The sequence below is a fragment of the Phodopus roborovskii genome, unplaced genomic scaffold, assembly GCF_943737965.1.
Source record: "Phodopus roborovskii unplaced genomic scaffold, PHOROB, whole genome shotgun sequence".
NCBI lineage: Eukaryota > Metazoa > Chordata > Mammalia > Rodentia > Cricetidae > Phodopus > Phodopus roborovskii.
Genome location: NW_026126480.1, coordinates 51,579,127 through 51,605,342, shown reverse-complemented (window position 1 = coordinate 51,605,342; position 26,216 = coordinate 51,579,127). Strand labels below are relative to the sequence as shown.

At 50.9% G+C, this 26,216-nt stretch overlaps 1 protein-coding gene across 5 annotated transcripts; it reads left to right on the top strand.

Annotated features, from left to right (window-relative positions):
- Positions 1 to 333: 333 nt before the first annotated feature.
- Positions 334 to 26,216, top strand: Cttn (cortactin). Of its 5 annotated transcripts, XM_051193479.1 has the most exons (15): positions 334 to 427; positions 799 to 872; positions 2,670 to 2,799; positions 6,139 to 6,249; positions 7,491 to 7,545; positions 8,650 to 8,760; positions 11,370 to 11,480; positions 11,946 to 12,056; positions 14,231 to 14,286; positions 17,290 to 17,359; positions 19,955 to 20,103; positions 21,674 to 21,763; positions 22,832 to 23,009; positions 24,668 to 24,739; positions 25,597 to 26,215. In XM_051193479.1, exons 1-15 carry the CDS (start codon positions 341 to 343, stop codon positions 25,731 to 25,733), a joined length of 1,542 nt encoding a protein of 513 aa, XP_051049436.1. In that variant the 5' UTR covers positions 334 to 340; the 3' UTR covers positions 25,734 to 26,215. The 5 variants fall into 5 exon arrangements, with proteins under 5 accessions (XP_051049436.1, XP_051049438.1, XP_051049439.1 ...); XM_051193481.1 differs by lacking the exon at positions 8,650 to 8,760 and having other exon boundaries at positions 25,597 to 26,216; XM_051193482.1 differs by lacking the exon at positions 11,370 to 11,480 and having other exon boundaries at positions 25,597 to 26,216.

The following is a 26,216-nucleotide window of genomic DNA, read 5'->3' as shown; positions in this document are numbered from 1 at the left end:
TGTTCTTTTTTTTGAGTCAGGGTTCTTATTGGTCTGGAACTCAGTAAGTAGACTAGCCTACTCAGTAAGTAGTGAGCCCCATGGGCCCTCCTGTTTCCATCTCCCCAGCACGGGGTTACCCCATCACAGCCAGATTTTTTTTTTTAATATGGATGCCAATGGAAGCATTGGATGGAACTGTCTACCCAGCCCCCCACCCTGAGGGCTCTTAATACAACGCTTTGATTCCTTCAGGTGTCCTTGAGTTCAGTGACTGCCCTCTGGGGGAGGTGACCTGAAGGTCAAGGCTTCTCTGGGGTCCTGGGTCACCCTCTCAGGTGACTATTTGCTGCTCTTTCAGATGTGGAAAGCTTCCGCAGGCCATGCTGTGTCTATCACCCAGGATGATGGGGGTGCCGACGACTGGGAGACTGACCCCGATTTTGTGGTAGGAGTCGCCAGCTCTGCCTTCCTGGGTATTTGCCTCTGAGGTTCCCAGCCTGGCCCCACACTAAGCTGGTTAATTTCCTCCAGGGTGAGGGTTTACAAGTTAGGCCTTGGTGTACTGGTTAGGGTATGGGACATGCTAATTAGGGCACAGGATAAATGAACTAGGGTGCTGGGTGTATTAGGTCTCAAGGCATACTAGTTAGGGCATGGGATGTGCTACTTCTCCAGGGTGGGGATATACTCGTTAGAATATGGGATATGCTAAAGTTAGGGCATGGGGTGTACTTCTTCCCAGGGTGGGGTTATACTAGTTAGGATACAGGGTGTGTTAGTTAGGGCATGGGATGTGCTAGTTACTTCTCTTTGCAGAATGATGTGAGTGAAAAGGAGCAAAGATGGGGTGCCAAAACCGTGCAGGGATCGGGGCACCAGGAACACATCAAGTAAGTACCTGGGGCACCCCCACTCTTCCACATGCCCGCTCTGTAGGGTGAGGAGATGAGAGTGGCCTTGACCTGCTGCTCCAAGTGATGATCGCTACAGGGGCTTGTGTGTCTGTGGGCCTCAGCTCTCAGGTGTGCACAGATGACGGACGTGAGGCCTAGTTTGTATAAACCATGTTTTCCAGCACAGAACACAGAGGGAGCTGTTTGGTGTAAATGGCAGCCTTGGAGGGCGGGAGATGGCTTTGAGTAACTTGGGCCCCAACCATCTCCTTCTTTTGGATCATTGTCTACAAGTTGTCATGTATTATGAAATTTGCCTAGCTCCACGTGTTGAAGAGGCTGAGATAAGAGTGTGGAATGTCCATTGCCATGGAGCCTGATCCCAAACCTACAGCAACTTGCATCCTTGCCAGGAAGGGTGGACAGGCCCTCTGCAGACACCAAATGCTGTTTTAGGCCCCACAGGGTTCAGAATACATTCTCTTTGGTATTTTGGCTACTGCAATTTTGACTCAGAGCATTGGGTCAGGTGCTCAGCAGAGGACTGTCTGTGCAGTGGTTTGTAGGAGGATTTTTGTTCATTTTAATCTATCTCCTTGAGATAGAATGCTGCCGAGTTTCCCTGTCTTGGTCTCACCCCCGAGGCTCATAGTGGCTTTCTGGATCTGAGTGTAGGGAAGCCCACATCCAAAGATTTTCCATAGTGTAGTAGTTGTCACGGGTGGTAGGTACAAAGGGCCTGTGGTCCATTAGGAGAGGGGATGGATATGAGAGGTGAGCAGGGATCTGGACCACCATACCTGTGAGAGTCTATCCCCATGGTTCTAGAACATGGGGAGGGTGGATGGGAAGACCCGTGAGGCTCTCTGGATGGATTAAGAGTGGCTGTGTGGGCATCCCATGGTCCTTCTCAGGTTGTTGGTGGTATTTCTCTCTTGCTGCTCATTGGGGGTTGGCAGGTAGGTCCAGGCCTGGTGTGTATTCTGTCCATACTCTTGGGCTTGTTCACGTGCAGAGCTTGGCTTCGTGTCTGCTGGTTAGCAAGGCCTCTGCTGCTTTCGGGCAGCCAGGTCCTGACTGCCTTCTGATCTGCTCTACCATTGTTGCTTGTCTTAGTTTGTTATACACTGCTGTGATAACACCATGATCAAATGTAACCTGGGGAGGAAAGGGTTTACTTCACCTTACAGCTCCTGAGTTTGTCACTGTGAGAACTCAGGTCAGGGACTGAAGCAGAGGCCATGGAGAAAGGCTCCTTATTGACTTGCTCCTCGTGGCTTGCTTAGCTGCTTTCCTATAGCACCCAGGACCACTGACTGGTTCAGGGGTAGCACTACACTCAGTGGGCTGGGCCCTGCCACCTCAGTCCTCAATCAAGGAAATGCCACACAGGTCAGTCCGATGGGGGCATTTTCTCAGTTGAGGTTCCCTCTGCTGAGATGATTCAAGCACTTGTGTCAAGTTGCCAAAATGCTAGCCAGCATAGCCAGCTTCTTCTGATGACCTTGGGGTTTGGAGAAGGGACTCTGTGGGTGGCAGTTTTAGAGCTCAAAGCTCAGATTCAGCATCCCTGTCTCTAGGGCCAGCTGCATGGTCCTGTGTGGATTTAGATCTGCATTCCTCTGCCATGCAAGCTGTGACAGAGCCATGGAGGTAGGCATGTTGAACAGAGGATAGCAGCCCAATGAGAAAACCCTGCAGACTCAAAAGGATATCACTACCTTTTGCTTGTCCTGCTGGCGGGGAAGGTGCAAGCCTGTGCCCTGACAGCAGTCCTGCTTCCGCCCCTTCCAGTATTCACAAGCTGCGAGAGAACGTCTTTCAAGAGCACCAGACACTTAAGGAGAAGGAGCTGGAAACAGGACCCAAGGCTTCCCATGGCTATGGCGGGAAGTTTGGTGTGGAGCAGGATAGGATGGACAAAGTAAGTGGTTGCCCAGGCAGGGCTGATGGCCTGCATGGGTATGTGACGTGGGTAGCAGTCACACTTTTCTGAGTCGCAGTGCGGAGTGGGGTTGCTGAGTGTGAGAGCTGCTCTGAGGCCATGAAGCTCTTCTGTGTTTCTAGAAGCCCCTTTTCAATTTGTCAGAGCCCCTTACCAGTGGCTATGTGTAGAGGGCTCTCTGGGGTAGATCAGCGCCATGACCAGCTTTGTGAGCAGGAAAGACCCCAGAAACATCCAGCCCACCCATGTCATGGTCACCACTGCTAGTGGTTGAGATGAGCCAGTCCACAGGGTGGGGTCAGCTCTGAAGGCCCTTTGCTCACGTCACATCCGTGGAGTTCACTGACGCCTAGCTTTTGTCTATCTGCATTTGTGGACCACTCCACAGCCAGGCTGGGGAGGATGTACACACTGTCTCTAAGCTCTGGCTGAGCCCCTGGCAATGGCATTGATGGGTTCTGACTGATGAGCAGATACCATGGGCAGCTGCTGTCTAAGCCATCAGTTTGGGGTGGTAGCTGGGTTCTTGCCCCAAGAGGAGGGAGTGGGGCCTGCTCTAGGGCTTACTCTAGGCTGGCTGGTTTTCCCAGAGAGAAGGCTGCATCATGTGGGCATGTCTCCAAGAATGCAGACCTTTACACTCTTGAGTGAGCAGTGTGGGGTGGTTCTGATGGGCAGATAGTGCTGCCATTGGATAGATGTGGAAGAGAGGCTGCCGGTCCTGATGGGTGACTCCCTCACGTGAGGATTATATTCCACTATTCTAGGCATATAAGGCCATGGCCACATCTCAGTGAGACATCACTGTCCACTAGAGGAGTGGACGGGTCAGCCTGAGGGCACCCCAACCATGGCCAGTGGCTTAGGGTTTTATTGTTGTGAAGAGGCATCATGGCGACTCTTATAAAGGAAAACATTAATTGGGGCTGACTGACAGTTGGGAGGTTTAGTCTATTATCGTGAGGGTGGGGAACCTGATGACACTCAGGCAGATATGGTGCTGGAGAGTAGCTGAGACTTCTAGGTCCCAATTCATAGGCAGTAGGCAGAGAGAGTGACACTGGGCCTGGCAGGATCATTTGAGACCTCAAGACCCACACCCAGTGACACACTTCCTCTCTAACAAGGCCACACCTCCCAGTGCCACTCCCTAAGCATTCAAATATAAGGATGGGGGCCATTCTTATCAAACCTCCACAGCCAGGAATATTCTGGAGCAACATTCTGACAAGATGCCTTCTGTGGGAAGGAGATGTGGTTGTTTGGCTGTGTTGTTGCATTGCTGGCACAGAGATGGATGTGCTGGTCCTGGCATGGGCAGCGTGGAGATCCTGCTGTTCAGGCTCAGTCAGATGCAGAGAACCACAGCGAAGAGACCTAGAGTGATAGTTTGGGGGAGAATCTTAGTTTATCAAGGGTGAGCTTAATGCCAGGAATGTTGCTCTCTGGCTTCTCTGCGTGAGTTCTGGGCCTCCTTTGCCTCAAATCTCATCATCAAGCCTGTGGCTTATGCTTCATCAAGCCTAGTCCTTCCTTCATCCTTTGTTCCTACCCATCCTGTCTTCTGTTTCCCTCGATGGCTTCTCGTTGCTCTTCTGTGCTGTCATTGTAGGGATATACACCCTTCTGGGCTTCCCCTAGAACTCACTGCCCTCATCTTGTGTCTGAACTGGTCTTCTATGCTGAGTATGCTATGTTGTAAGTGTGCACTGCCACACTTCTGTGGCTGACTGTTGTCAGTACCCAGGTGACCCCAGACTGCTAGAATCTTCAGTTCACTTTCTTGGCTGCATGCTGACCAGTAGCTCTCAAGCATTGGTGACATTAGCACTGGGTGCTGGTGTTCCCTCTTATTAGGGCCCCTAGGCTCTGTGCATTGAGGAGAGGTTAGCCCTTGGCTCATGTGAACCCTTGAGAGTAACTTATTGTTAAGAACCTGAAGAAGAATGGCTGAGCTTTCATAGCCTGTCCTTTCCAGAAATGGAAGGAGAGATGAGGCCCACAGACTTCCTCAGCCAGGTTCATCCAGGGCAGCACGCACCTGTGAGGAGCCAGGCCTGGAGCCATTAGGTTCCTTTAGGGATCAGGTGACTGTGGCCAGCTAAGGGGGCTTCCTGCCTTCCCTGCATACTGCATGTCAAGGTTAATAACAGATGTGCTTCTGCCAGTACGAGACCAAAAGCCACTGAGCACGCATTCAGTCAGCAGGCTGGAACCAGGGCCAGCTGTCACTTCAGCCCCTTTTTCTCTTTAACTTCTTTCTGCGGGGAAATCTCTTTGGCATGGCTGCCTCTTTTTGATCTTTTAAAGACGGTTTCTGTGTGTGAGCCTGGAGGCTGCAGGCGGCCGTCGTACCGCACGGGGTTTCACAGACTGGCTTGTGGTCTGCCATCGGCTGCTGACCACAGCTAAGCCTGGGAAAGAGAGAGTCATTCATCCAAGGCTTTCTTTGTAGACTATGTTCTGTGTATCACCAACCTCAGTGACCTTTGTAAAGAGGGGCATTGAAGTCAGTGATATGCAGGACATATCTCAAGTGCAAGGCCAAGCTGAGCAGTTAGCCAACCAAGTTAGGACTGTGGTACACAGGGCTGACTCTCCCTGTAGGGTGGTCAGAGTCGGGGTTCTGTATTGCTAGGAGGGCCAAGAAGACAGGCTCAGAGGCACAGAGGCACTGTCTACCATGAGGAAAGACCACAGGATGCTGCGCTGGATGGTGGCATCCCCGGCAGCTGGTGACAGCGCAGATATTAGAGCACTGTATTTGGAAGGGGCTGGGGTGAGGGTCTGCTAGCAGGCTTCGGGTTGATGCCCCCTTCATTACCTGTTGTGGGGTCCTGTATCCTTTGGTGGGGGATGGCGTGAGATGACAGCACTTGTCTCCTGCTGTGTGTCCTGCATGTCTGGGAGGTATGGAGTGTACATCTGCATCGTCACTGAAGAACGCGTGTCTGCCTCAAAACAGTCACAAAGTGAAAACATCACACTCAGAGAGTGACTGATGTAAATGGGTCTTTCTGTTGTGTGCTGCAGGCTCTGTCCTTTGTTCATACCTGGTCCTGTCCGAAGGTCCTGTCTGCAGTCAGGGGCTGGTCTGGAGGATCTCTTAAGTTTGGGTGCACAGTAGACTGCACCAGGGCTCAGCCAGTGCAGGGCTATATCCTGGGACTCAGGGCCTCTGAGAGCAAAAGTCCACCTCACTGATGGGGGTAACCTTCTTTTAGCCCAGAGTAGTGGTGTCAGCAAAGTGGGGGAGTAGGGTTGCTGTGCCACACTGGGCTTGGGTGCATAATGTCACATCTTTGTTCTTTGTTCCAGTCAGCCGTTGGCCATGAGTACCAGTCAAAACTTTCCAAGCATTGCTCACAAGTAGACTCAGTCCGGGGCTTCGGAGGCAAGTTTGGTGTCCAGATGGACAGGGTGGATCAGGTGAGTGACAGGGCCAGGGCTGCAGGCCCCCTGCCACAGCTACAGGCTGCTGTTGCGGCTGCCCTTTTGGGCCAGTGCAGCAGTTCACAGGTGCCCGCTGACCCCGTGGAACTGCAGGAAGGGTGTCCAGATAAGAACTCACAAGCCTCTCTGATGCTGGCCTGTGTGAGGGGTGCAGACTGTCCAATGGGGAACAGGCAGTGACATGGAAGGCAGGCCTTGGTATGCTTGTCTAGTCCCTGACTCAATTACACTATGCCACTAGGGACCTTTGTCATTGCCTCCCCTGGATGGATGTGATTGATAGGCAGAGCCCTCCCTCAGAGAGGAGTTTGCTAAGCTGGAGTCTCAGTGTCCAGAGGCTTTGTCATAAGTCTGAGGCTGTTCCGATTCTCCCAGCCTAGGGCTGGCAGTGGGTTGGAAGCACACCACTTTCAGTGTGTGTCCTGGCTATGTGGTGTAGTAGCAAGGTCTGTCTGTCTGTCTGAAGTGGGGGAGATGCAGAGTCCCAGCTCCGGATCATGTTGGGGACAGGCCACCATGAGGTGAGGTCCCATGCAGGCCTGCCATCTTGCTAATGTTCTCAATAAAGCCTGTGTGGCAGGGGAATTAATTCCAGATCAGCATGCTGTGCCTGGAATAAGTCAGCCAAGCTGGTGCTGGGAGCCTGCGGGGGATGGAAGGGGGATCGGCACACACAGACTTGGGCAGTGATGATTGGATCTGTACTTTGCCTAGGAAACCAAAAGTCAAAAATTAACATTGTTCAAGCCTGGCTCACACCTTTATTTCCCAGCACCTGAGTGCTGAAGGCAGGAGAATTGCCATGAGTTCAGAAACAGCCTGGGCCAGAGTGAGACCCCATATTAATAAACAAAAAACTCAACACATGAGGCTGGGGAGATGGTTTAGATGTCACTGTGCAAGCATGAGGACCTGTGTTTGGATCACAGCATCCACATAAGCCAGGCTCAGTGTTAGGGGTAGGGAGTTGGGAGGAGATAGGAGGATGGCTGGAGCTTGTGGGCCACCAGCCTAGCTCTGGGTTCAGTGAGAGACCCTATTTCAAAGGTAGAGCAGAACACTGGACATCTTCCTGTGGCCTTTGGACATGCATGAGTACACGCACCTTCCCAAAAACCAACATTATCAAAATCTTTGTTTTCTGTGTGTTGTGAGTTCAGATGAGTCATCTCGGTGGCAATTTTCAAATGTCTCTTCCTTATGTTTTTGTCCCAAAGTCTGCTGTAGGCTTCGAATACCAGGGGAAGACAGAGAAGCACGCTTCCCAGAAAGGTAAGGGGAGTGCTGAAGCAGCCAGGTGGCGGGGAAGGCAAGGAGGCCTCGCTCTCTGTTCTGGGCTCTGGGGCCATTTGACTGTTACAGGTGTGTGGCCTCCCTGTTGGTGGCACACACAGAGCCCTGTATCTGCTGTCACATGTCCACTGTCTCCAGTGGAAGCTGCTTCTCTCTACCTGAGCAGAACAGCTCAGTGCCAGCTCTCTGGCACCGTGGATGAGTGAACAGCAAATGTGGGCCTGTAATTTCAGAACTGTGCCCTAAAACATGGAAAAGAGAGTTTTGATTGGTTTTCGTGATATCACATGAACTAGAACCTCTTTTCTTGTAGTACCCAGTGATTTTTGTTTTTTTGGTTTTTTTTTTTTTGGTTTTTTGGTTTTGTTTCTTTTAAGATAATGTCATGGTATCGAAACCTGGCTTTGAACTCTGTAATTCTCCTGCCTCAGCCTCATGAGTACTGGGATGGCAGGTGTTGGCACTTCACCTGACTGTGAATTGTCATTTTTGTTGTTGTTTCTTGTTTAATTTTGAGACAGGCTCATTCTGTAGCCCAGGCTGGCCTAGGCCTCATCGTGAAGTCCAGGTTGGCTTCTCCCTCCTGGTAGTATTCTGCTTCAGTTCCCTAGTACTGAGGCCATAGCTGTATAGACCATGCCTGACTGTGTGGCCAGTAAGACTAGAGTGAACACCATCATTTCTTTATATTCCCTCCCCTTATTTACTTATACATTTTAATTTACTTTGTATGTATCTGAAATGCAGGGGAGACAAACTCACAGGGGTCCATCATCCCCTTCTGACACGTGAATCCTGGGGAGGGAACTCAGGACATCATCAGGCTTACCCAGGGGCCCCTTACTTTGGTTCTTGAAACAGGATCTCACATTGTAGCCCAGGCTGACAATTCCTGGTGTAAACTACTATGGCCAGTTCTTTCTATTAGTTCAAAATAATTTCACATAATGGTGGGAAGTGATCTGACACTGCACAAAGTTTGAGGGTGTCCAGTGCCATCTATGGGATGTAACCCTTACATTTAAATGGGCGTCGCATCTCTCTGGAGTCTTAACCTTGCTGGCTGCCATCTTATCTCTTCAGACTACTCTAGTGGCTTCGGTGGCAAATACGGTGTGCAAGCTGACCGTGTGGACAAGAGTGCCGTAGGCTTTGACTACCAGGGCAAGACAGAGAAGCATGAATCCCAGAAAGGTGCGGCTGGATCTTGCGTTCCTTTATGGATAAGAGTGCTCTTATTTTTATTTTTTGTTCCTGTGTTCCTTTAATCTTTCCATCTTTTGATTTCTTTTCTCAAATGTATTTATTTTTATTTGACGTGTATGGCTGTAGATGGGTGTTTTGCCTTTATGTATGTATATGCCCTTTGTGCAGATCCCATGAAACTACAACTATAGATGGTTATGTGCAGCCTTGTGAGTGTTAGGAGTCTAAACAAGGTCCTCTGGGAGAGCAGCCAGTGCTCTTAACCACTCAACTTCTCTCCAATACAGTGGTTCTCAACTTGTGGGGCTTGACCCTTTTGGGGGTTAAATGGCCCTTGCACAGGGGTCATATGCCCGATATCCTGTACATAAATATTGTAATTCATAGCTAGCAAAACTATAGTTATGAGGTAGCAATGAAATAATTTTATGGTCAGGGGCCACCACAACATGAGAAATTGTGTTAAAAGCTTGCAGCGTTAGCGAGGTTGAGAGCCACTGCTGTAGTCTTCCATGCAGGGTAAAGGTGTTTTTACATGTTGATAGAGGTTGCAGCCATAGCCTGTCTTCCTTGTGCTGTTTGTTTTTTGTGCCCACGTGCGTCAGTTCTTTTTACTGTTTGCCAGTATTTGAAAATCAAGAGCAACCGCTTGGTGGTGGTGCACACCTTTAATCTCGGCACTCGGGAGTTTGAGGCAGGTGGGTCTCTGATTCTAGGCCAGCCTAGTCTACAGAGACAGCTAGGGGTACACAGAGAAATCTTGTCTTAAAAAACAAAACAAATAAACAAAAAAGAAAACTAAGAGCCTGTGTTGAGAAGAAGCCCTTGAGTTTCTCTAAAAACAAACAAAACAAAACAACAGGAAATCCCAGGAGACGCTCTGGGACTCAGTTCAGCAGGTACAAGTGCTTGCTGTGCAAGTGTGAGGACCTGAGTTTGATTCCCAGAATTCATATGAAAACTGGGCTTGGCACATAGAAAAATTCTTCTGTGTTCCCTGTTTATCTGTTGGGAGATGGGAGACACGCAGGAGAATCTTGACGCTCATGGGCCAGCAAGCCTGACATACTCAGTAGAAAATCAGGAAAGAGACCTTGTCTCAAGGTGGAAGGTGAAGACCCAAGATTGTCTTCTGTTCTCCACATCTCCACATGGTCACGCACACCACTCCCACCCCAGAGGCACCAAAACTTCTGGTCATGCTGGCTTGGCCCTGCCCCTTGGGAAGGGCCAGTCACCTGGGGCCTGCTGCTTTCCTTAGGCTTTTGCCTGGGGTACTGCGCAGCTGTGACTTTTTGTCTTCCCTGGGGCCAGACTTAACTCAGGTGGTGTGTGCTGAGCATTCTGGGCCATCCAGTCCTGGCTCCAAGCAGAGGCTGATGAGTGTACTTCTCCATGGCTGTGGCACATAGGCCCATAGGTTGCCTAGGGCTTTTCATTAAGAGTCTAAGTACCTGTAGTAAGTCATGTTATGACAGTGTAAGAGTGACGTGTCACGTGACCTTGTTAGAGTAGAGCTTGCATTTCTAGAATGTTCTCTACATGTGTTCTGTTTTTTTTCTTTAAAGGTTTTAGAAAATATATATTTTTTTATGTATATGAGTGTTTTGCCTGCATATATGTCTAATGATCACCACATGTGTGTCTGGTACCCGTGGAAGCCAGAAGAGGGTGTTGGATCCCCTGGAACTAGTGTTATGGATGGGTTTGAGCCACCACATGGGTACTGGGAATCAAACTGAGATCCTTTGGAAGAACAGTCTGTGTTCTTAATTGCTGAGCCAGCCCCAAAGACTGACTGACTTTCTTCCCCTTCCTTCCTTCCTCCCTCCTTCTCTCCATTCCCCCCTCCCTTCCTCCTTTCCTCTTTCTTTCTACATGTGTATGGGTATGTGTGTTTATGACATGTGGAGTACAGGTGCGTTCAGATCCCAAAAGAGGACATCAGATCCCCAGGAACTGGAGTTACAGATGGTTGTGAGCCACCATGTAGGTGCTGGGAACTGAACTCTTCTTCAAGAATATCCAGTGTTTTTAACTGCTGAACCATCTCTCCAGTCCCTTCTGTTTTTCTTTTTATTTGTTTCTTTTGTTTCTTTTTCTTTTATTTCCTGACAAGGGCTCACTTTATACCCCTGGCTGGCTTTGAACTCACTGTGTATTGGAAGTTGGCTTCAAATTCCCAGCAATCCTCCCTCCTCAACCTCCTGAGTACACAGGCATAAGCCACACACTTGGGCTCTGTCCTCTCATCATGAGGGTTCCAGGGATTGAGCCCAGGTCATCATAGTTAGTGGCAAGTATCTTTACCTGCTGAGCAGTCTTGAAAGCTCATGCTTTACCTTCTTAAAGACCATATAACATGCCCATTGACTCTGTTGCTGGTTCAATATTTTTATATTTATTCATTTTGTATATATGTATGGATATTCACGTGTGTGGGTCAGAGGACCACTTATAGGACTTGGTTGTCTCCTTGTACCATGTGGGTCCCAGGAATTGAACTCAGGCTTTCAAACTTGGCAGCAGGCACCCCTTAGCCTTCTGACCATGTCCATTGCTGATTTTTTTTAAGTACAGTGCTGTTCTTGTTTCAGATTATTCCAAAGGTTTTGGTGGCAAATATGGAATCGACAAGGACAAGGTGGACAAAAGTGCTGTGGGCTTTGAGTATCAAGGCAAAACAGAGAAGCATGAATCCCAGAAAGGTACCTGCCACCTTCTCTTCCTTTAGCCAGCCCCTTGCAGGGTGACAGGTGTGGCCAGGACAGAAGAGAAAAACTGTTGTCACCTGCAGTTTTTTAAATGGTCAACCTAAGATAGCTAGTCCCAGCCTGTAGTTATATAAGAACTCGGGCATTGGCCTCATCCTTGACTCTAAGCCCTGGTGTTGTTTGTAGCAATGTCCCTGTCACGCACGTCTGTCTGTGAGTGACGAGACCTCGTTGCCTTGAGGGCTGCATGTGTTGGCTTAGCCTGTTTAACCATACTCCTAAGACACCGTTATCTTGAGGAGGGCCTCTGATGGGTGTCAGCCGGGCTCTCATCCCAGCTGCTCCCTGGGGGAAGCTCGGGTCCAGTGAAGCGTGCCTCCTTGCATCTGAAACCTGCTTCCTCCCCCTGTTCTGGGCTGCGCAGTAATGCCAGGTTATGGCTTTCTGTTGTGCATGTAGACTATGTGAAAGGGTTTGGAGGAAAATTTGGTGTGCAGACAGACAGACAAGACAAGTGTGCCCTTGGCTGGGACCATCAGGAGAAGCTGCAGCTGCATGAGTCCCAAAAAGGTACCTCCTCTACCCTACTCCCAGCTTCCCTCAAGGGCCTTTGGGAAACTTGTGTCCATCCCTCAGTCAGTCGTGTGCCTCATGTCAGCTGTGTTTCTGTCTGAATTTCATTTTCATGGTGTGAAGTTTTCTGTGTCTCCTCCAATGCCAGGGGCAAGGGGATAGAGTGATTTGGTCCCATTACACCCCCTTTGCCAGTGCTGCGGCAGCTGGGAGCCTGGGTCCTGTAGCACCCATAGGGCCCTTTGGCCCTCTGGGTTCCCAGGGTTCTCCTCTTTAAGGTGGGCTGTGGCTTGTGGAGGGCACACTTCTTTCTGCGGTGCTGGGGATGGAACCTACAGCCTGGTCTATGCTGGACAGATTCTCTCTCTACCTCTGAGCCTCCCCCTCAAATCCTTTGTAACTGGGAGTGTTTTCTTGTCACAGTGGGAACTTTGTCCCAGGAAAAGCTGGTTTGAATGGGGTAAAACACTTGTAGTTGTCCCCAGCTGTCCCTCCAGCACAGGGAGTGGGGCTGGTAGCCCCTCTGTTGTCCCTTTCCTGTGGGTAGCCTGGAAGGACCCTGCAGACAAACCTCAAAGTGTGGAGAAGCTTTAACTAAACTATTTACCATCCAGCTCTGTTTGTTCCTTAACCCTTTGGTGAGCGTTAGACCCTCTGGCCTGGATCAGCACTCTTGCTATCCGAACGTGATATATTTGACCATTGCACATGCTCACGTGACTCTAATCTGGCTGTTTCCTCTTCCGGTCATGCTCCCCACTGTCTTGCGTGGATCTCCAGACTATAAGACTGGGTTCGGAGGCAAATTTGGTGTTCAGTCCGAGAGGCAGGACTCCTCCGCTGTGGGGTTTGATTACAAGGAGAGATTGGCCAAGCACGAGTCCCAACAAGGCACAGTTGCCCCTCCCTCCTCCCACCAGGCCTTGCAGTGCAGCCGACTTGCAGCATAGACTTCAGGGTTCACCGCAGCGCCTCCAGCTGCCAGAGATGTCCCCACCTAGTTTAATACTAGAGCGACATCCTGGAGCTCTGTCCCTTTCCTCCTTTCTCCCTCTGACCTTTAGAGTTCACGTTAGGAGGCACTCTGCAGGCCAGGTCAGTACAGTTTCTGCAGTGGACACCTCTGGCCTCATTGCTGTTGACCACCAGCGATGAATCTCTGAGCCCCTCCTCATTGCCTCTGATCCACAGGGAGGTGGGTTTGCTCTCCCAGACCTGATGTTAACTAGACACTGGGGTCATAGGAAAGACAGGTGTGTTTCTTGTGGTCTCTGTGTCTTTGTTTGTAGAGTTTTTCTTTTTGTTTTTTGTGTTTGGAGGTTTTTTGTTTTGTTTTGTTTTGTTTTGTTTTTTGGAGGGGGGGTTGGCCACACCATCTGTGTGTAGCGTCTCCACCCAGAGCCACACTGTATGTGCACACTGTGTGCATGGCTGATGCAGGCAGGTAGAGGCATGCCCTGGTAATCTCAGTATCTATTGCAACTTTTTTCTCCTTGAGAGATTAGACCTGGTGTCCAGGCAGAGGCATGTGACGCCCTGAATCAGGGTGGAGTGTAGGCTCACAGATGCCAAAGGGCCTGGGGTGGATGTACTTAGTACTGGCCTAGCAGACTGTGTGGAGGTGGCCATTGGTTCCTGTGGTGTCGAGGCTGCATGACTGTCACTTTCATGTGTTCGTGTGTGTGGCAGTGACAGACATATTTGTCTGGTGGCATTTCGACACGGAGGTTTTTTTTTTTTTTTTTTTTTTTTCTTTTAAAAAGCAAGAGAACAAACTACAGTGGGGCCTCTTATTTAGTCCCCAGTAGAGCAGGCGCCCAGGAAGCAGATGAGAATAAGGCCCTGGCTGGTGTGAAGACTGTGCTATAGAAGTGTGCACTGCAAAGGCCTGTCCTGTGCCCTTCCTCTCTGGCTTCCTTCCCACTGGCCTGCTGCCCATCCCCTCCCTATCCCCCTTCCTGGAAGCATGCCCACACCTCACCTGCTCCCTCCCTGCACTGGGCACTGTGATTAGACAGCTGGCTTTGCCAGGAGAGCCCGTCCTCGGGCAGCTTTCACATCCCTCTGCTCTGGTTTGTGTCCCTGGGCTGTTTTGTGGACCCCTATGCATGTGCCTGCCATTGCTCGCCCATTCTCAGCCTTACAGAAGTCTTGCCTGTAACACCTTTCAGACTATGCCAAAGGATTCGGCGGGAAGTATGGGGTACAGAAGGACCGGATGGACAAGGTAAGACCAGCGAAATATTGTGGGGTGTTCTTCCAAGGACCCTTGGCTCACAGCACTGGAGGTCTGTCCTGAAACATGGTCCTAGGAACCTTGCATACTTCATGTAGCACACTGTGGGTCCATTCTGTTTCACATTTGGAGCTGAGGCAAGCAAGTCAAGTGCTGGTCACAGCATCACAGTGAGTAGTGGGATGCAACCCAGGGACCTGATGAGAGGGTCTTAGGGACATGTGACTGTTTGAACTTTTGTTATCAGTAGGCCAGGTAAGAACCAGATCTTGGCTGGCACTTTGGAAGTGTTTAGTGATCACATCTAATCACTGGCTATCATCACAGACAGCAGGAGCTAGACCGTTAGTCTTGTTGCACATGGCCAACAGGTGGGACACACAGGTCTCTGGTCTGTTCTTTCTCACTCTTTCCTTCAGATGGAGTCTTGTTCTGCTTCCCAGGCTGGCTGTGATTCTTCTGCCTCAGTTTCCATAGTTGGGTACTGGTGCTAGGTCCCATTTTGTCTCGCTTTATCTCTTACAATTAAAGCACGTTCCTGTGGAAACAGTTTGTTTCTTCTCCCCAGATTCCCCCATCTGCCTGTTGCTGCTTTTGATCAGTTTGGGGGCCCTGCAGGGTCAGCTGTGAGACAGCGAAAGAATTGTTCTCCTGGTGTGTTGGCTACTCGTGGGGAAAGCATTGGGGGCTGCTAGACAGCTCTGCAGGTTCTCAAACGGCCTGGCAGGCACTGCTTTCCTCTACTTGAGGTAGCTGCATCTTCTCATCTGCATAAATGCAGATGTTTGTTCCACAGATTTGTTCTTCCATTAGGCTTGCAGCTCACTGTGGTTGGCATCACCCGAGACATCTGCCATGTCTTGGCTTCTGCCAAGATGCCAGGGCTTCTCAGGAATTGCTTGGGCAAAATGTCCCTGAGAAAGCCAGATGAACTGAGTGTAAAAATGATGTGTATGCATGTCTATATGTAGGTTTATATGTATGTACATGCACATATATGTGCCACAGAGTACATGTGGCGGTCAAATTACAACTTGTATGAGTTGGTTTCTACCACGTGGGTCCCAGGGATTGAATTCAGGTCACTGGGCTTGGAGGCAAGCGCCTTTGCCCAGTGAATACTCTCAATGGTCCGTGGGCCAAGTTCTGAGGACGGACTGAAGCTTGTCTGCAAAAATGGGATCAGGGACAATGATGCAGAGGGTGCCATCAGGAGCCTGGTTTAGGAATGAGGTCATTGCAAATGTGGAAGAGTAAGAGGAGACAGTTCTAACTGCATCATTTCCTGCTGAGGGAAGGGACCTGGGAAGCCTATAGAAAATGCAGCATGTCCTTTACTGAAGGAACCTGAGTCCAGGCACAGTTGCATACACCTGTAACTGTAGCACTTGACAGAGCAGGAGGGTTGATCTGACTCTAGGCAGTGGTGGAGCCTTGCAGAGTCAGAGAACTTGGGTAGAGAAGATGAGGCTAATAAGGCTTTAGGCAGCCAGGGTGCTGCAGGGCTGTCCCAGTGGGAGGGTGTGAGGGACCTGCACTGTGCTGAGGGGCACCCCCACGGCTTTACCTGCCAGTCAGCAGAGACTGAGCAGGGAGACTAGATGGGGTGGCAGGAGACCAGGTGTGTGGTGGCTGAGGGCCCTGTGGCAGAAGACTTGAGGAAATGAGTGAGTTATTCAGAGGCTGGCATTGAGGAAGTTGTGGTGTCTGTGGTTGGTGGTGATGGTAAAGATGGCGACTGCTGACATTGTGCAATTGGAGTCAGGAAATGATGTGGTTAGAAGTCTCTTCTTCCCCTGCCAGCCAGACATGGCCGTTTTCTCTGTCTGTTGCCCTGAGAGAGCCCAGGGTCCTTCCTGCCCAGGGGACTGTGGGGTGGGATCAAGACCCAGGCTGTGCCATGAGGCTAGCCTAACAACAGTAGTTCATTCCCATAGTAATTGAGATGAGGTGGTGAGCCTGATGCCAGCCTGTCCCTTCCTAGAGAGGAAAAGTATTCCTCCATTGTGGCTTTGGGCAGTTATGAGTGACCCAAGGGCAAGAGTGGCCACCCTGTTGGGCTCCACTGGGCTCCTGTTGGATTGAGGGCCAACATGGGATAGGATCTGAGGAGGGGGAGACCCACGTAATGGGGATGGGAGAGATAGGAGGCTGGGGTCAAGACGCAAGGCAGGGGCTAGGTATGCTTCAGTGGTGAGACTGACTTAAGGTTGGAGAGGCCCTAGGTGTCACCCCAGCATGCTTAGGAAAAAGGGGGTGCTGTGATTTGGAAGGTGGGGCATTGGTGAATGATTGAAAGGAATGGGTATATAGAGATGGATCGGGTTTCCCCAGGTGAGGGCAGAGCATCCTGAGATTGCAGACCAGACGGGGGCCTCCTGGACAGTGAGCTGAAGGATGTTCTGGAGGAGCAGGATGAGGTTGGGCTTAGGAGCAGGGAGTCTGGGACTTGGGAGAGGGATGGCGATGGTGCTAAGGTGAGCACAGCTCTGATCCGACGATGGCTTTCAGCCGGGAATGGCTCCATAGGGAGATCAGGCAGGGTGTTGGGGCAGTGAATGCTCTAAACCCTGAACATCTGTTAGAAGCCACATGGCTGGGGACTGTCACTGTTGTCAGTGCTCTGCCAGCCCGTGTCTAGGTCAGCCACTGGCTTCCGTGACCCCTGCCAGAGTAATGCTGGAGACTGTACATGTGGCTGAGGTGTGTGATGTCAGGGGGCAAGGAGGGGGCCTGACCAGGTGACCCTGTGACCTACAGAGCCTCACAGTGTTTTGTGCTGTAAGTGCAGGAACGTGTTCCTGCGTGTTAATCAGTGAGTCTGTGGAAGGGGAGCCGCACCCAGGTGACTGTAGAGTGCAGGATGGGGGCCACAGCTCAGTTTTGTGGAGGTGTTTTGAAAGCTAGGAAAGTCCCCTCACATTCCCTAGTGACAGCTGTCCTGGCTGGGAAGGAACAAGGACACTACCCCCTGACTCCTCTCTGTCTCTGCAGAATGCATCCACCTTTGAAGATGTGGCCCAGGTGCCCTCTGCATACCAGAAGACTGTCCCCATTGAGGCTGGTGAGTCCTGGCAGTCCAAAAGTACCGTGCGGGCCTGGGGTACACTATTGGTGCCCGCCCCATGGCCCCCTAGGCATGGCTGAGGGAGGAGCATCACCGTGTGGGGTGTTAGTGAGAGCTGCTGCTGGTGACCAGGTTCTGGGAGCAGCCTACGTACATCCCTGGAGCCCACTTCTCTCACGGTCCCGCTGTGGCCTGAGGCTCATAAAATGTCATGGTTTTTTGAAGAGACGCAGAGGGGTCTCAGTCTCTCCCCCACTAGCTTTGCCAGTGGCTCAGAAACATGTCCTTTCAGGTGCTTCCAGGGTACGTGAGCATGCGACACGTCCAGAGAGTTCCCTTTGCATATAAGATAGACATCCCCAGCTCACATCAGTAGGTAGAATGACCACTGGCAGACACACGGCTCAGTTCTTGGGCCATTTTGATACCATTGGGACCTTTTGCAAAGACCTCTGCAGGCACCATTTGTGTTTATTGATATCTATTATATGTCAGATTAGAAGGGTCCAGGCATGGTGGCATATGTCTAGAATCTCAGCACTTGGAAAACTGAGGCAGTTGGCTTGTCACAAGGTCAACACCAGCTTGGGTTACCTATTGAGGCTTGGGCCAGCCTGGACAATACAGTGAGACCCTGTCTCAAAATAAGAAGTGGGGAGAAGGGGTAAATGAATTGTTTTTAAAACAACAAAACTATGAGGTACTTACATAGAGACATGGAAGTTAGCTCCAGTGTCAGACTGGGTAAATAGGGTGGCATTGTAACAGGACCACGGGCTTCTCCTGCCTGCCGGGGCCTTACAAGGGAACAGGAATGACTGTTCTAGGCAGGGGAAGAGGATGCTCTCAGGGAAGCTGTGGGAGCCCAAGGCCCCTACACAGTGGGCTGTGGTTTCCCCAGGGCCGGGGATTCCCCTGGGCTGTGGTCTCTGAGTATTTCCGGAGTTTTGCTCACCCTGTGGTCTATTACTTGTACTTTGTTATTTTCAGATAGCAGATCTCCAGATTAGGCCTGTTACCCGACTGCAGAGCCCTTACAAACAATCTGGGAGGTCATACCTGTCTCCCATCTCATTATAACCTTTAAGTGACAGTTGTCATTCACATCGTATTAGTTAGGGTTTCTGTTGCTGTGATGAAACTCCATGACCAAAAGCAACTTGTGGGGGTGTTATTTGGCTTATGTGTCCACATCACTGTCCATCATTGAAGGAAGTCAGGACAGGAAGGAACTCAAGGAGGGCAGGAACCTGGATGCAGGAGGCTCTGGAGGGGTGCTGCTTACTAGTTTGGTCTCCATGGCTTGCTCAGCCTGCTTTCTTATAGAACCAGGACCACCAGCCCAGGGCTGGCATCACCCATGTACTGAGCCCTCTTACATCAATCACTGATTAAGAAAATGCCCAACAGGCTTGCATGCAGCTTGACCTAATAAAGGCATTTTCTCATTGAGACTCCCTCCTCTCCAATGACTCCTGTTTGGGTCAGGTTGATATAAAACTAGCCAGCACACCTTGGTAGCAGCTACAAATGTCCAACAACTCAGATTTGTTTGCTTTTTATTTGTTTGCCTTTGTAGACAGGGTTCCACAGTATTTCCTAGGCCAGCCTTGAGCTCACTGATGTGCTAAGGATGGCTTTGTATGTAACATAGCCTGCTGCCACAGTCTCCCAAGTGCTGAGGTCCCAGGCATGTGTTATGACCTGGCCAACCCAGGAGTTTCGCTTGAAAACTTCACTTTCATATTGACAAGCAGCAATATCTTTCTTCCCTCCTGTTTTTTTTTTTTTTTTTTTTTTTTTTTTTTTTTTTTTTATTCTGTTTTGTTTTGAGACAGTGTCATGTAGCCCAGGCTCGCCTAGAACATCTGGTCCTCCTGCCTCAGGCTGTGTGGTGCCAGGATGACCGGTGTGACCACCACACTTGGCTCAGCTATTACATTTTCTTTACTGGGCAGGCTCACTTTGGAGGAAACGCCTGCCAGACACTCTTGTGTGGCTGCTTCTTGTTGTGTCTGGGGAAAATGGTGTTCCGTGAACAAACCTGTTCACTTGTGAGCTCAGTAGTACAGGAAGTCTGTTCTGAAACAGATGTCTGACTGATGCCCCCCCCCCCATTTGCGTCACACAGTGGAGGGGAAGTATATTCAAGGGTCCATGTGCATTGAAAACGGATGCCCTTTTGCTGTTCTAAAACCATCCCCCCCCTTTTCTGTGGTGCTGTGGATGGAACCAAGGGCCTTATGTATGCCAGGCAGCGGCTCTATCACTGAGCCACACCACAGTCCCTCATTAGGGCACTCTAGGTCTTTTTCTCCTGCTGAGCTACATCCCAGCCCAGCCTTCATGGTCAGAGAGCTTAACTATTGCTCCATTCAGCCTGAGCATGTAGTGCTTGACTATGATCGTATCTGGCTTACCTGTGACCCAGACCCAGAGCTTCTGATCCCATTAGTCTCCCTTGGGCTTGGTGTGTGGCTGGCCTAAGGTGAGTTGACTGTATTCCATGGATCTTTCTCCAAGGTCACCTTGGTATGGTTTTTGTTCTGGTGAGGTGTTCTGAGACAGATGTGCTCTCTCTCTCTCCTCTAGTGACCAGCAAAACCAGTGATATCCGAGCTAACTTTGAAAACCTGGCGAAGGAGAGAGAGCAGGAAGACAGGCGGAAGGCAGAAGCAGAGAGAGCTCAGCGGATGGCCAAGGAGAAGCAGGAGCAGGAGGAGGCTCGAAGGAAGCTGGAAGTAAGTAAAGATACTGAAGAGTAGAGGAAGTGGGTATGGGGGAAGGGCTCCTTCCTGAAGCCTCTGTGGTATGCTCGCTTGCCACTGAGAGGGGTTTCTTTGCTCCCAGCTATATTCAGGAGGAGCTGGTAGGAAGGCTCGTTTACACAGCAAACTAGAGTAACTTGATCACCCACTACCTGGGCATCTTCAGCCCTTATGGCCCTCCAGAATGATTGGGAAATAGAATCGTCAACAAGTCATACGGAGGTGTTTTATGAGTCTGGTCTCAGATTCTCTTGGTGTTAATTCCTCTGTCATGTGGTCTTTTTATGTCCTACCCACCCCATTTCTTCTCCCCATGAGATGAGACTCTGACGTACCATCTTCTGTCAGTTTTGAGTTGACAAGACCAGTTGACAGTGAGGGCTCTTCTTGGCACCTGGCTGGTTGTAGGGAGGGCTGGGAGAGCCCCACAGCCCACAGCTGCAATTGGACTGACTCAACAGCCTGGCCTCCTGATTGTGCTGTAGGCTCGAGCCACACAGATGGTTCTTGCCCTCAGGTGCACAGGACCACCAATGCCTGGGATGTTCATCTTTGGTGATTGCCATGGCTACCCTGGGGGTACAGAGTAGGCAGCTCCATGGATGCAGAGACTGTTAGTCTTTACGTGTTTCTCTCAAGAGCACACAGTGTGACCATTGTGCCCCTAGACAGTAGAGTGAGAGGGTGTGGAGTGGATGGGTGAGTTCCAGGCGTGTCTCTGGGGCCTGACTGCAACCCTAAACATCTCCTGTGGGGACATGTGGGTTTCAGCAAATTTTCCATGCTGCCATCTGAGCTTGCTCTCCAAGTGGTTAGAATGCCCCATACCTGATGCCACAGCCCTCAAGTCCAGGCATCCTGAGGGATGTTGCCTAGCTGTGGCCCTGGAGGCTTTGGCCAGATCCTGGTGAACATCTCTAGGCTTCTTGGCTCTTTGGCTCGTGGCCACCTCCCTCACCTGTCGCCTGCATTCCTCATTAGCCCCCACTCCCAGCTATCTCTCTCTCTTACCTCCCTCTTGTCAGGACTTCCAGGTGACACGGGCCTGCTGACAGCCTGGAATGGTTCCTGTTGTCTTGGTGTTCTGTTGCAGTCCTTGGGACCAGGATTTTGCCTTGTTGGGACATGGTCTGTGGAGAGGAGCCCACCTATCAGTCCCCTGGGGTCATGTCTGCTCCATGTGCAGAAAATACCTACCCATTAAAAGGTCCCTGAAACTTTTGGCCCTTGGTAGCATTGGCTCAGAGCCCCAAGTTGGGAAATGAGCTGATGACAAAATGGAGTGGCTGCTCGATTACACTTCTGTCCAGTGTCCCTGTCCACTGCACATCTAAGTGTGATGACACAGGAGGGCCAGAGGCCAGAGTTCCTGAGAAGGCCAGACTATAGCTTTCATTTCAAAGCCACCTGACCCTGTGATCAGTGCTTTCTACTCTCCCTGTGGGCTCCAAGCTTCCCACCTGGGCACCACCCCCTTACAAAGTGTCAGATGTGACTTCCTGGCTGACTGAGTAACCATGCATTTGCTGTCCTTCTATCTTAGGAACAAGCCAGAGCCAAGACGCAAACGCCCCCTGCATCTCCTAGTCCTCAGCCAGCTGAGGACAGACCACCCTCCAGCCCCATCTACGAGGTGGGTAGTCCCTTGACCAGTTGGCTGCCCTAGACTCCTGCAGACGTGTGTCACCCTCTCCTTCTGTTTCCCTGGAACAAAGTGTTCCCCCCCAGGTTGGATGTCTTCGCCTTTGGGCAGCCTATGGCACCATGGTCTTCCTCTCCCTGAAACTTCTGGGAGGTCAGTAGAGGTCACATGCTTAGTGTGTTTGTCACACCAACTATGCTCCCTCTGGAACCTACCATCCTTTGGCTCTGAGATAGTATTCTCTTGGCCCTTGGAGCATCTTGTTCTCTGGTCCCTATGCCCTCCTCACACAAAAGTCTGGGGAGTCCTTGCCTCATCCCTGCCTAGCATCTCCCACATTCTGCCTGGACTCAGGGCTCCCTCACTGAAGTAAGCCCCCCTGCCCACAGCCACATCCCATGGGTCCAATCAGTCCTCACATGCTGCCCTTCCATTATGTAGGTAACATTGCTCATGAGTTTTGGGAGAGCTTGGACACAAACTGGGACTGGGACTTAGGGGGCCATGACCTCTTTACCACCAGGATTCCCTCTCCTTGACACCATTGTTACTTGCCCTGCATGGCAGGCAGCCTTTCCATGCAAGACTTCTTGGTAGATGTGACCCGACAGAGTGGCCATGAGGCATTCCCACATAGCCATCCCTCCTGCTGGGCCAGGTGCTGAAGCACTGGTCCTTTGATGAGGCTGGTGACAGTGCTGTTCTTGGACATGGACAGGCCTTGTGATTGGCAGCTCAGCTGGGACCAGAACTGAGGGAAGTACCTGAGATGCTGTGATGAGAAGTTGGGACAGGGCTCAGTGTGGAGCCACCATACCAGGAACTGGCTGTTAGCCTTTTAGTCTCCTCTGGCTACCATCATCTTGCCAAATGGGACCAGTCTTAGACCTGAGTGATCTCCTTGGCCTGTGGCAGCTTGTCCTATATGGTCACCCTCCACAGGAAGCTTCCTGTCCCCACTCCCTGTGTATAAAGTTTGTGTAACTTATGGAGGCCACTTGTGAGCGGACCTCTTCTGTCTCTGATGACAGCATGAGAAACGTCTGCTTGTCTCCTCAGGATGCAGTGCCGTTCAAGGCAGAGCCCAGCTACCGAAGTCCTGTTGGCGGGAATGAGCCTGAGCCTGTGTACAGCACTGAGGCTGCAGGTGTCCCTGAGGACAGCAGTCAGCAAAACTTAGCCTACACCTCGGAACCTGTCTACGAGACCACAGAGGTCCCTGGCCACTACCAAGCAGGTACTGGACCCCACCATAGCTATGTCCAGGGGATGAGGGTACCTGAGAAGTCCTTTCCTCTGTTACGCTCCTCAGAAAGGGTTGGCTTGCTAGCTGATTGCCTAGGAATGTGAGTTCTGTGTCATCCCTGGATTGGGAAAGGTTAGATACAGTGTTCCCTAGTAGGGCAGTGCTCCTATCGTGTGGTCCTGGGAAGGTTCCTGCTGTGCTGTGTGGATGGTTAAGGCTGCAGTGGGGAGGGATCTACTGGCCTGACGAGTCCTCCCCTTGAGGGCTCTGCCTATTGTCCAGCCACCTCCCCATGCTTTGAAGGTGAACCAGTGCTTCAGCTGACAGTGAGGCTGACTCGTTTACTTTGAAAATGAAGTTCCAGTGAGACACTAGACAGGGGCAGGGCCTTAGCTGCTGTCAGCCTCACTGTCCCAGGGCAGCCTTTGGTGCCAAGCCTCAATTACTCTGGCCTCTTGCTTTAGTGGCATCAGACTTTTTATTTATTTATTTTTTTTTCCAGTGTCTGTCTTAGTTAGTGTTCTTTTGCTGGGAAGAGATACTATGACCAAAGCAGTTTTTATAAAAGAAGATATTTAATTGGGGCCTTGCTTACAGTTCCCAGCAGTTTACTCCATCATTACCATGGCAGGAACCATGGCAGGCACGGTGCTGGAGAAGTAGTTGAGAGCCCTGATCTGCAGGCAGAGGGTCAGGGGTGCAACACTGGGGCCTGGCTTGGGCTTTTGAAACCTCAAAGCCCACCCCCAGTGACACACTTCCTCCAATAAGGTCGCACCTCCTAGTCCTTCTAATCCTTTCAAATAGCGCCACTCCCTGGTGACTAAGCATTCAAATATACGATTCTGTGGGGGCCATTCTTACTCAACCACCACAGTCTCATTCAGTCAGTAGCCCTGGCTGGCCTAGAGTTCACTGTAGCTCCAACTGGCCTTGAATGTGGGGTGATCCTCCTGCCTCTGCCCCACAGGTGCTAGGATTGCAGCCGCCATCTTGCTAGGTTTGGAAAAGGGTCTTGGTACTTGTTAACTTATCCATGTGGCCATGCTTCCCTGTATGTGTCAGAGCTCAGTGTCTGAGCTTTGCTGTTGAAAGCAAGAGTCCTGTCTTAGGGTTTCTACTGCTGTGATGAAACACCGTGACCAAATCAAGTTGGGGGGAAACCATTTGTTCAGCTTACACTTCCACATCGCTGTTCATTGCCGAAGGAAACTAGGACAGGAACTCAAACAGGGCTACAACCTGGAGGTGGGAGCTGATGCAGAGGCCTTGGAGGAGTGCTGCTTCCTGGCTTGTTCCTCATGGAACAAGCTCAGTCTGCCTTCTTATAGAACCCAGGACAACCACCCACAGTGGGCTGGACCCTCCCTCATCAGTCCCTAACTAAGAAAATGCCTTACAGTCAGATTTTATGGAGGCATTTTCTTAATGGAGGTTCCCTTCTTTCAGATGACTGTAACTGTGTCAAGTTGGCATAAACTAGCCAGGACAAGTCCTTTTGTTTCTAGGTGGTATCTTACTCCTCCATCCCAGCACCTGCCACGTAGGAACCCAGCTGTGAGGTCTTTTCTAGCAAGCTCTCCGTCTGTTCTTGGGAAGTGTGTCTGGGGTGGTTGGCGGGTTGCTCAGCAGCTCTGCTTTACTTCCAGAAGACGACACCTACGATGGATATGAAAGTGACCTGGGCATTACAGCCATCGCCCTATATGACTACCAAGCTGGTGAGGCACTAAATGTGGGCTGGGGCACAAATGTTCCTGCCCTGGGTCAAGTTCCCCGCCACTCCCTTCCTGAGACCAATGCAGGGCAGGAATGCAAAGCTGTTTTATATTTGCTTTTGATCAGGGTTTGTGTTACCCAGTCTGACCTTGAACTCTCAGGCTTAAACAGTCTTCCTGTCTCAGTCTTCCCAGTGGCTGACACATTAGGTGCGCATTACTGAGCTGAGTTTCTGTAGTTCATCTGGAAGTAACTTTAGAACAGTTATCTGGATGCCCATGTCTGTGCCCCATTCCTTTGTCTCTCGTCTTCGTCTGAACCCTGGGGATCTGAGGCTGCAGAGCCACCTTAGTCATGGCTGGGGAGAGGGTTCCATGTGAACATACCCCACACACATGGCCCAGGGACTACCTTGCTCTGATGGTCAGGAGATCTTCCCTGTGTCATGCCAGCACACCCATCCCACATGACCTAGTTCCATTAGCTCAGGTGGATTGGGTGTGCTGATAGGACACAGGAAGAGGCCCTAGTTGATTTTTGGGATACATGTCTGGTTTCCCTCAAGTCCTTAGGCCCCCAGGCTGAGATCTTTCACAACAGAGACCTGGCATGCATTTCCTGTACACACATGGGTTCTGTAACTTTGGCCATCACCTCACATCTCTCTAGAGTCTAGACTTTTGTGCATAACCTCGGCAGTTCTCCAGTATCCCTCTCCCTTGCTGTCCTTGTCATGTGTATAACCATAAGGCCCTCTCTACACCCTTTCCCCTGATGGGTGGGCATCTTGGTCTCAGCTGTAATGTCCTTCTGCCTGGTCAGGTGACCTCTTCTGAGTCCCTCTCTTCTCTCTCCCTAGCTGGCGATGATGAGATCTCTTTTGACCCTGATGACATCATCACCAACATAGAAATGATTGACGATGGCTGGTGGCGTGGGGTGTGCAAGGGCAGATACGGGCTCTTCCCGGCCAACTACGTGGAACTGCGGCAGTAGGGCAGCCACCCAGTGCCCACCAGCACCAGCACAGGGTTCACACTACAGACTATCTGCGAGCATTTGAGTTGGTTTCTGGGTTTTTTTCTTCCGAAGGTGGGGGAGGGGAATATACATATTGCCTTTATATTTAATACTTCTGCTGATGCTTCAGGCATGTCTTGCCACAGAATTTGCTAATACCCGATAATCATGTTCACAGAGAACTTGGGGTGATTACTTTGAGCCATCCCAGGTGTTTTCTTTTCTGCCAAGTTGACTGTGGTATGTAGCCACTTCAGGGTCTCTGCTTCTCCTGAGGCTGGTGGTATATGTGGCCTTGTGGCCCCCACCCCCCCATGGCTGTTGGGGTCCCCCAGGATGGAGACTGCTCCTGGAGTGGGTGCCCGGTGAGGATGCTCTCTGGGGTCCAGTGTTTGGAAGACAGGAAAGGGGACCAAGGGAAAGTGAGGTGGTGGTAGCGGGGATGGTGGGAGTCCCGGA